The sequence below is a fragment of the Nipponia nippon genome, unplaced genomic scaffold, assembly GCF_047370975.1.
Source record: "Nipponia nippon isolate SJK-2023a ecotype South Korea unplaced genomic scaffold, ASM4737097v1 scaffold_9, whole genome shotgun sequence".
Lineage (NCBI taxonomy): Eukaryota > Metazoa > Chordata > Aves > Pelecaniformes > Threskiornithidae > Nipponia > Nipponia nippon.
Window position 1 is genome coordinate 16,437,204 of NW_028262413.1, and position 10,362 is coordinate 16,447,565.

General features: G+C 38.8%; 1 protein-coding gene across 3 annotated transcripts; it reads left to right on the plus strand.

Moving 5' to 3' along the window:
• The first annotated feature begins 360 nt into the window (after window positions 1-360).
• Window positions 361-10,003, plus strand: ACTR8 (actin related protein 8). Of its 3 annotated transcripts, none has more exons than XM_087744905.1 (13): window positions 361-573; window positions 766-984; window positions 1,824-1,934; window positions 2,198-2,302; window positions 2,978-3,151; window positions 3,720-3,813; window positions 5,811-5,943; window positions 6,277-6,430; window positions 6,978-7,073; window positions 7,659-7,799; window positions 8,212-8,476; window positions 8,794-8,957; window positions 9,340-10,003. In XM_087744905.1, exons 1-13 carry the CDS (start codon window positions 451-453, stop codon window positions 9,481-9,483), a joined length of 1,923 nt encoding a protein of 640 aa, XP_087601031.1. In that variant the 5' UTR covers window positions 361-450; the 3' UTR covers window positions 9,484-10,003. The 3 variants fall into 3 exon arrangements, with proteins under 3 accessions (XP_087601031.1, XP_087601032.1, XP_087601033.1); XM_087744906.1 differs by having other exon boundaries at window positions 766-936; XM_087744907.1 differs by lacking the exon at window positions 766-984.
• The last annotated feature ends 359 nt before the right edge of the window (window positions 10,004-10,362 follow it).

Here is a 10,362-nt window from a genome sequence, read left to right on the forward strand (position 1 = left end):
CCCGCCCACAGATCAGGTGTGTACAGGTAGGTAGGTCAGCGTTAGTTCTTCACAGGTGTATATCACACGTATACCAGCTGCACTACGATATTTTCATAGACAATTTTTTTAAGTTGCCGGGAGGACTGTATTACCCTTCCTCCAGCCGCACCAGCAGCAACAGCCCAGCTGACAGGGCTTGACCGCCGCTAGGTCAGACCCCCCGCCGCCCGGAGCGGCGGCGGCGGTGCTCCCCGGGCTCCCTGCTTACCGCTGCTGCTCCCCTCAGCCCAGAGGCCGGGGCAGCCGAGCCCCGTCCTGCTGAGCGCCCCCGCGGCACCTGCCTGAGGGGCGGGGCCGGGCGCGGGCCCGCCCGCTTCCGCCCCGCGCGAACGCCGGGCTCGGCGCCGCTCGGCCCTCGCAGGAGCGGCTTCCGCCTGGCGGCCGGGCGCCGCCGGGCCGGCGGGGAGCATGACCCAGGCGGAGAAGGGCGAGGCGGAGAACGGGAAGGACAAGGAGCGCGACCGGGAGCGCGAACAGCGCGGCGTCAAGCGGCCCATCGTGCCCGCCGCCGTGCCCGAGTCCCTGCAGGAGGTGAGGCCCGGCCGGGCCGCCCGGGGAGCGGTGAGGGGCAGGGCCGCGGTGGCGGCGGCTCCTCAGGGCGGCGCTCCCTTCCCGCCGGCCGAGCGGCTGCGGGGGGGGGAGGGGGCGGGGGCGGGCTCGGCCTTTTAAAGGCCCGGGCGCGGGGACGGCGGCTTACGGCCGCGCGCCTCGTGGTGCTTTCAGCAAATACAGAGCAACTTCATCGTGGTGATACACCCTGGCTCGACGACTCTGCGCCTCGGGAGGGCCACGGACACGCTGCCCGTGGGCATTCCCCACGTCATCGCGCGGCGGCACAAGCAGCAGGGGCAGGCGGCCTACCGAGACAGCTGGCTCCTGAGGGACGGGCTCAACGTAAGCCGGGCCGCGCAGCGCTGCCGTGGCCTCCGAACTGGCAAAAACGCGGGTTGTAACTACGTGTTTCTGTTGTACCTCTTAGTTGTGTAATGTGTGTCTTCCCCTCGTGCGTTATGTTTTTCCGGAGAAGAATACGTCTTAAGACAAACTTTTCCCCTTTTAACGTGCTGTAGATGCCACCTTACTGAAGTCAGTGGATTTACACCAGTCTGTGTTAGCGCTTTATTTGATTTGTTTGCAACGAACTAAATCTAATAAATGGATAGGTAGAGGGTTTGTACTCACTGATTGCTCTGTGATCTGATATCACACACAGTATTTCCGGTTATAGAACGACAGCTGTAGAACTAGAATTGGACTGCTCCATTTGTAAATGCGTCGGTTACAAGTTGGCTTCTAACTTGGATGTCGTAGCCAGTAATTTTAGTCTAACCAGCTCAAAAAATATATGTAGTGATCTTAGTCATATTTTGAATCTGTACAAAAAATCTTTAATCAAATTAACATCTCTAATATTAAACCTCACCTTTAAATAATTGAGATCTATTTAAACATTTTTGCTCCTGCTTAATATTTCTGTAGTTAAATAGATAATGTCCTGAGCTGATCGCTCTGAATACCAGCAGCCATTGTAATCAGTTAAAAGATTCAAGTTGACTTAGACAAATAGGTGTTGGGAACTCTAATATAAAAAAGAGTTTCTTTAAAAATAAGTGTATATTCATTGTACAACGCGCAAACCTTCCGTCCTTTCTACGGTCTATCAACGACTGAAATCAAGTAATGATTTCATTGTTTAATAATAGCTTCGGTATTACCAGCATACAGACATGTAGTTAGAAAGTAAGTATTATTTATGTTGCATATTTTTGGGTTTTGTTTAGAAACCTGAAAGTACTGAGCAGAGACAAAATGGCCTTAAAATGGTGGACCAAGCAATATGGTCCAAAAAGATGTCAAATGGCGCAAGGCGTATACCAGTGTCACCTGACCAGGTAACTCATTCTTAAGATTTTATTAAATTGTTCATTCATCTAGTCATTTGGTGTGATGCTATATTTTAGTGGAGAAGAATAGATATCCTTTATACAGCAAATATAGACAGTGCTATTGTGTGACCTAACTCTGAAGATCTGAGAAAATGAAGATTTAAAATGGTTCTCCAAGGAGGAGGGGGGGGGGTGTTCTTTTTTCTTTCACGCATAAAAACTGACTGGTAAAATATTTATCAACAGCATTTGCTTTGATTACATTTCAGGCCAGGTCATACAACAGACAGATGCGGCCAGCTATTTTAGATCACAGCTCAGGGGCCAAGTGGACAAACACATCAAATCATCCTGAATTTTTGGTAGGAGAAGAGGTAAGATGCAATTTCCTGCTGAAATGAGACTTAGTACTACATTTTAATGGGGCTATGTAATCAGTAGCAGTTTGCTATACGTTAGTATATGTTGAAAGGCATATAAATTTAGTCAAGCAATACATGAGAAGCTTTACTATGGACTAACTGAATGTTTAGTATCATTCAGCAAGACCAGACGGTTTCCCCCATTTGCCTAGCAAGTAACCTTGATCCTTTGCTAATAATCAGTGTTTCTGCAGGGAGTAGGTGAGAACTTTGCCCATGTGGTATAATTCAGAGAAAAGGCAAGAAATTGATAAAAGGATCAGTACATGGAATCACTGCTGAGTAATTAGGTATTCATGAGCTTCAAAGAATCTTGACATTATTTTAGTTACTAATTTGAGAGAATGAAAAAATATACTGTTGTGTTCATAGTAGATGTCCATGGATATGAAAATTCGAACAATTTAAACCATGTATTTAATGTCTTTTTTATTTTAATGCTTTATAATCAAGCCCTGTTAAAAAGAAATCCCCTGTATTGCTGTCACATCGGTCTGAGTGCTGCTGTATATGTCTTGTATCTGCTTCTGAAATATTTTTCTAGTATTTGTTACTCGTCTTTTAGGAAAAACAGTGTACTAATATTTTGGGAAAAACAACACATAGAACGTTGTCTCTTATTTTCAGGCACTGTATATTAATCCACTAGATTCTTATAATATACATTGGCCTATTAGAAGAGGGCAGCTGAATCTCCACACAGGACCTGGTGGCTCCCTCACTGCGGTATTAGCAGACCTTGAAGTTATATGGTCACATGCAATACAAAAATATCTGGAAATACCATTGAAAGACTTAAAGGTGAGCTGTGAGCACGTTATTGTGGGCTGTATCCACGTCTGTAAATGTTACTATAAAAGAGAAGCAACCTGCTGTTATTGTTAGCCTCTTACCGGTGGTTTTCTTAAAGAATAAATTCTTTCTGCTGGTGAGCATGGTTTGTAAGACTTCATTTGGAATTTTGTGCATGTCTTTAAGACAAAAATTTTTACTAGAACTTCTACCACGGAGGTTTGGAAATCCCATTATAGAATTTCAGTCTTAGTCTGTTTGGGATTTTTTTTGTTGACTGAAAAGGAGGCAACTGAGGAATGGGTGCCTAATACTTGCATAATTTCTTCTCTTTGCCAAGTAGGTGTTTTTCTCATATCTGTTGTACTTTTAAACATTTTAGTGACCTATCAACTCCTAACTTGGTACTTACTTACTCTGAACTAATTCTTTAAACTATTAAAACCTTTCCCCCTTTCTATAATTTTGCTTCTTTTAATAACTTGTATATTATGCTTTCTTCCTTAGCATCAGGTATTCAAGAATGTAAAGAAACTTAATTTGAGAGCTGGCTTTAATTTACTCTTCTTGTCTTCAGTACTACAGATGCATTTTACTAATTCCAGACATCTATAATAAACAACATGTGAAAGAACTGGTAAATATGATCCTAATGAAGATGGGCTTCTCAGGTAAAACCATACATAAGCAAGCACTTAATGATTAATAGGGCAAAGATTTTTTTTGTTTTACCTTTAAGGCACATTTTTGCACATCAGTCCCAGTTTGGCTGGGACTAGCAGCTTTCGTCTTTTGCTATTCCTATAACTGTTGTCTCTTTTAATGGGGCAGAATGGTTGGCTAGCATGGGAACAAGTTTCTTGGTTTGCTATTAGGTATTCCAACTGCTGGCTTCTCGCTTCAGCTGAGATAAAAGTAGCAACAGTCTTAATTTCTCAAGTATTTCTAAAATGCGCAATATGTTAACTCCACAGAGTATTAAGATTCTTAGACTTTAAAACAAAAGTATATGATAAAGATGCTGCTACTGTCCTCTCTACAGGATGACATAATAGGAGGTTTCAGAGTTGCTTAAGTGCATACACTAAATATAGAGGAGCAATACAGTTTTTAAAAAATAACCAAGTAATTGTTAGCTGCTTCTGCATATTTATTTTTAGACTGGAAAACCCTCTGATGAAAAAGAGTAATGCAGTTTCCTTTCAGTTAAACTGCTGGAAGTTTCTGGCTAGTCTGCTGGAAAGAACTGCTGTAGACTTAGCCATCTTTCTCTGATTTCACATTCAGAGAAAACACAGCAAGTCATTCCAGAACGCATTGTAACCCAACCATATGGAGCATACTTAATTTGAAATAATCAGAGTAGTAGTACCTTTGGTGCTGCAAAGTCCTTTTTTGTATTAGGTATGCAAGGAAAGAGGCTTAAAAAGTGGACAAGAATAATACGGTAAATGATGGAGACGAGTCAAACAGTAAGTTAACTGTAAGACATTGGAGATTAATACTGCTGCTGTTTAATACTTAATCAGTACGAAATACAAACAGTCCCCCAGTATTACTCTCAGCAGAACATGTGCTTAGATATTATTGCTTCCCATCTGAAAGAATTAAGTAGGTGGTAAATAAACACTGCAAAAAGAGAGACTGATCTCATGAGATCTAAATTTTGTTCACATGCATATATATATATATTTGATTTGTTTCATTGTGTTAAAATGAACAAGACATATTGGCTGTTAGTTTTAGTTTTTGATCAGAATGGTTCTAAATCATAGTTTGATTCCTCTTCAGTTTTTACATAGAAGTACTGTGAACAGTACCTAATAATACTACTATGTAAAGAGGTACTGGCACTAGGACAGAAGAATTTGCAGTTGAAATGTGTCAACTTCAAAGGAACAGGAAGGATACTAAGAAAAAAATACAAAGCTTCATATTCATCTGATTACATGAAAGTGAAAATCAGAAAGTATCATTAATAACTCTTCAGAGTGCCATTTCCTAAATAATAATTTGGTGAAGAGCTGAACTAATTATACAGCATAACTAAATTCTCTTAATCTATTTAAAAACATTTGCCTTTAAAACACTAATTCTACTTAGTTTTTGTCTACAAAGCACAGCTGAATTGAGCTATTCTTTTCCTTTGTTGGCTAGAAGGACAGACTGAAGCCTTCTCAGGTTTAAGTAGGAGTGATACAAATACAAAGGTACTCTTTTACAGAGTTAAAGGTGGATTGAAAGGAAAGCAGACAGTGAAATTGGACCTTGTTTTATAACTATTTAAAGAACATATCTAAAATGCTAACGATACTTGATTAAAACTAGAAAAAAATAGGAAAATGCTTCATGTCCATCTGATAACCAAGACCCTGCAGTACCGGTTAGCAAAACAAGTAAAGTCTGGAGGCAGTATCTTGAAACTTGCAAAAAATAAGAACATTTGAATATAGGCATCCACCCACTCAGCTTTTCTCAGGACTTTAAAGGCCTATCCAACAAAAAAGCTGTAAGTGCCCCCCACCCCATCTTCACTAAATATACAGACTTTCAGTGCAGAGTCAGGCTATTAGTAGATTTTAAAAGACATTAAGATGTCCTTTAAATGTCAGCAACATGGTTCTGGAGCTTGGCATAAATTGAATATAATTTTTTATCATACTGCTAGGAATTGTTGTACACCAGGAGTCTGTCTGTGCTACTTTCGGAAGTGGTTTAAGCAGCGCGTGTATAGTCGATGTGGGAGATCAGAAGACAAGCGTTTGCTGTGTAGAAGATGGTGTTTCCCATCGCAATACCAGGTATCTTTTAATATACAGAATTATTATAAGCATGTATGTAGTTGCTTACCAAAGACTTGACTTTGAAAACAAGAATTTTTTTGTCTTTACAAATACAAGGTTTTTTTACTGTGAGCTGCGTGACAGGGTCATCATGTTACGGTATGAAGCTTAAAGAATTCTGACATCTTTAAAAGAAGAAAACAGGCAGAACTGATACTGTGCTCTGCAAACTACATGGAGGTCATGATCACAGCATGTCTAAAATGTTGCTTGTATTCCTCTGTATGTTACTGTAAAAGGCCAGTATTTCAGCAAATTAATAAAATAATCTGTTTCTTCTCTGTGCTTTAGACTGTGCCTTGCATATGGAGGATCTGATGTATCAAGGTGTTTTTATTGGCTTATGCAACGAGCAGGATTCCCATATAGAGACTGTCAGTTAACTAATAAGTTGGATTGCCTGCTGCTTCAGCACTTAAAGGAGACATTTTGTCATCTAGACCAGGTGAGAAGGGAAAACGGTATATTCTCCAAGTTTGTGTTTTTTTTTCCTTTACAGAATACTACTCTGGGGAACCCTTTTGCAACTCTACAATTGCTTGTAAATGGAATAAAATGTAGTATTTTACTCAGTAGAATACTGGCAAAAGCTGGAGAAGCTTTAGACTTTAAGTATTTGTAACTTGTTTTATTTTTCATCTAGTTGAAAGCATCCCAACTCTTAGAAAGGTAGTTTCTTTGTTCTTATTACTGAAAGAAGCTGATAGTAGCTGCGTATTTGCTGTTTTTCAACTCCAGGTTTGTAAGATCTGCCAGCAGGTCTCTTCTTTCTGCACAAACCCTCATTTTAGAGGCTTAGGCACGTAGAAAGCTGTTTTAGCAGATTGTGCTACAAAGAAAAGACTTTAGAAAGAGTTCAAGAATAGGTACGTGAAATTCACTGTCTGAAGAGTTTTGTTACTTTTTGTTGTTTCCTACAGTTTAAATAGGTCATGCAGCTTGATAGAGAGATATAAATGATACAATTTTTTTTACATTGTTTTTGACCTTAGGATATTTCTGGATTGCAAGACCATGAGTTCCAAATTCGTCATCCGGATTCTCCAGCTTTATTATACCAGTTCCGATTAGGAGATGAAAAATTACAGGTGATTTTTTTTTTTTTTTTAATTACAAGAATTATATTCAGCATTCAGGCTCAGGGCCTTCCTTCATATCAGTCCAGTGCTACAAAGCCCACATGATTTATAGATTGTTCTTAATATATGCTTGTTGATAGTTTTAAACTTAGTTCCTATATGTGTGAATGAACCTAATGCAGCACTAGTGGATGTGCAAGACTTCCTAACTAGCTTTAGCCAGAATGGTTGTAGCTTCAACTAAATATGATGATATTTATCCTTCAAGGGCAAGGAATGAATGCTAATTTTGCAAGTTTTTCACCTCACCGTTGAATTTTCTAATTTTGTAACAAACTGCATTTGAATACTTATTTATCATACAATGCCACAATCAGTAAAGAAACCTATATATGTGTACAATGGTATGTTTTGGGTTATTCTTAATTATACAAAGCTGAAGACAGTTTAGCCTTTTACAAAACTATTTGAAAAACGTGTATTTAATTTTCAATTGTGAGAAAAATAGAACAAGCTTTTTCTTTTTTTTATAGTAAATACCAAAAAAACCCCAAAACCATGTAGTAAAACCATGTCAAATCCCTCATTCTTCAGGCTCCAATGGCTCTGTTTTATCCAGCGACTTTTGGAATTGTTGGACAAAAAATGACAACTTTGCAACACAGGTCACAAGGTGACCCTGAGGATCCTCATGATGAACATTATCTACTAGCCACACAAAGTAAGCAGGAGCAGGTGTGTGAATGCTCATTTATATTTTCATTAAGTATTATTTAATTGGGGAATAAAGTCAGGACTCATCAGCTCATCTCAGAAACCAAAGTTTGTTATCTGGGCCAGAAGCATTAAAAAATAAATTTAGAGTAAGGAATTATGGATGTCTAGACAAGTCCTTAATTAGAACTGTTTATTTTCAGAGTCCAAGAGGGCTTCATATTATGGCACTGATGATTATACATCTGATGGAGTTCAAAGTAAAACCCTTACTTTGAAAGTGAGGATTAAAACGAAATAATACAATAGCCTTTCTGTGCAAAAAGGTGGCAAGAAGTACAGTGGTGTTTACTTAAGTCTTTGTATTGTTCTGTAACCTGCTGAAGATATTTTTGTATTTTTTCATAGTTCAACTTGTTTTCTCATTTTTAAGTCTGCAAAAGCTACAGCTGATAGAAAATCTATGTCGAAGCCTGGTGCGTTTGAGGGAGACTTGAGAGGCCAAGCCTCAGACATTTCAGAGAGGATCTACCCACAAGAAGTGGAACTGGGATCTTCCCAGAGTGATTGTATGATATCTGGAAATGATTCAGAGGAACCTTTAACTGCACACATGTCCAGGAAAACCGCTATTTCTCAGTTTGAAGGCAAAGCCTTAGGCCTTGACAAAGCTATTCTTCATAGTATTGACTGCTGCGGTAAGAATTACATTTGTACAATTCCGTAAAATATGCATGTCAGTGTGGATTTATGGTAACTCTGATATTTTACCAAACTAACACCCATGTCCCTAAGTGTGCATCATCTCTAGAGTAGCTATACTGTTCCTTATACTTGCATCTTTGTGGAGGTTTCTTGAGCTAGACATTTTGAATATTCAAGGAATAGAAAAAGACTTTTAAAAGCGAACACCGGTTTCTATCTGGTTTGACTTGCACTAAATTTTTTATAATACAAATACAGGCTGTATTAATTTTAAAACACAGATATATGTCTATGTATCCATTCATTCCAGCATCTGATGATACGAAAAAGAAGATGTACAGCTCCATCTTAGTAGTGGGAGGAGGCCTTATGTTTCATAAAGCTCAAGAGTTTCTTCAACACCGAATTCTCAACAAAATGCCACCTTCTTTTAGAAGAGTCGTTGAAAATGTTGAAGTCATCACAAGACCTAAGGTATACTGTTAACTGGTAGCTAAATGGTTAATAAACAATGATGGGTTGAAATCTTCAGAAGGTGAAAAAAAATATATATTCTTTCAAAACCACAAATTAGTTCCATATCTGAGGAGATTTAGGAGAGCTTTCACCTTGACATGACGTGCCTAAGAAGGCATCTTAAAAAAAAAAAAAAGTGACTTCTCTAAACCCCTTAGGTATTCTTTCCATATTTTTATCTCACTACTTTTTCCTGAGTAATTTTGAAAAACTTATTTTCTCCTCCCCTCAACCCCCGAGATTCCAAGTGGTCAATACTGTTGGAAAAATTAGGATAAAAATTTTGAGAACTATGCAAATTTACACCAGTGATTGTGTACGATCTGTGTTTTGAATTTAGGATATGGATCCCCGCTTAATTGCATGGAAAGGAGGTGCAGTTTTAGCCTGTCTTGATACAACTCAGGAGCTATGGATATATCAGCGAGAATGGCAGCGTTTTGGTGTCAGAATGTTACGAGAGCGAGCTGCATTTGTATGGTAATAGATACGTTTACAGTGGAACATGATTAATTGAGGATTCCTTTCCCCAAATGTCCCCTTTTTCCAGTGCAGATGTATTGATCTTCTGCTGATAGATATTTTTGTATTTTATTAAAACTAACTTCAACTGAGGTTTTTCCAGAAGTGGTCTTCAGCATCGCTATACTTCATCTTTTGAATTGTGTGCATTGAATTCTGTGTACAGAGTATCACAGTCATCTCCAAATTCACTATATTAATATTATATAGATTATGTATATTAAAATTGCACAGTGTGGGAATTCGAGGTATAAAATATTGATGTGGCAGATGTTAAGCTAAGATTCATTCCAGATACCTGTACACAGAAGCAATAGCTGAAGAGTGCAGGCTGTGGGTTTAATGCCTTATTTTGATTCATACTCTAATGTTACCAGGAGATGAAATTGTTATGTAAGCAATCATCATGGAAGAAGTGAAATGGAGAACCCAAACTACAGTTGTTGTTGGTATTTTGCTTATATAATAAATTATATATTCAGACTTAAGAATTTGAAAGTGGAGTATTTTTTCTTACCTGTTCTCATCATCAAAAGCTCTCTTGCTAGCTTTTCATTATGCATGATAGTTATCCACTCTTTTCCCTATTTAAGAAAACCAATAGAATACACTAAAAAGAACTAGATGCATTTTTATATAACCAGCACCAGCCTCAATCCTGTGGTACAGGCACATGGACTTTTTTTACCAAAAACCAATCCTTAGTTACAAAAGTGCTATTTGTTGGGTTTTTTTCTTCTGTAATGAAGGCTCCTGCCACCCTCAGGTCGCACCTCAAATACATATCTGCAATTACAATCTAGATTAAAATTATTAAAACACTTCTAACAATATAATAAAT

What these genes read in the sequence shown, in the direction of transcription:
- ACTR8 (XM_087744905.1), top strand. Translation starts at nt 451, where the DNA reads ATGACCCAGGCGGAGAAGGGCGAGGCGGAGAACGGGAAGGACAAGGAG. An exon ending in TGCCCGAGTCCCTGCAGGAG is followed by an intron (nt 574 to 765) that starts GTGAGGCCCGGC and finishes TGGTGCTTTCAG; the next exon opens with CAAATACAGAGCAACTTCAT. An exon ending in TAGGAGATGAAAAATTACAG is followed by an intron (nt 7,074 to 7,658) that starts GTGATTTTTTTT and finishes CTCATTCTTCAG; the next exon opens with GCTCCAATGGCTCTGTTTTA.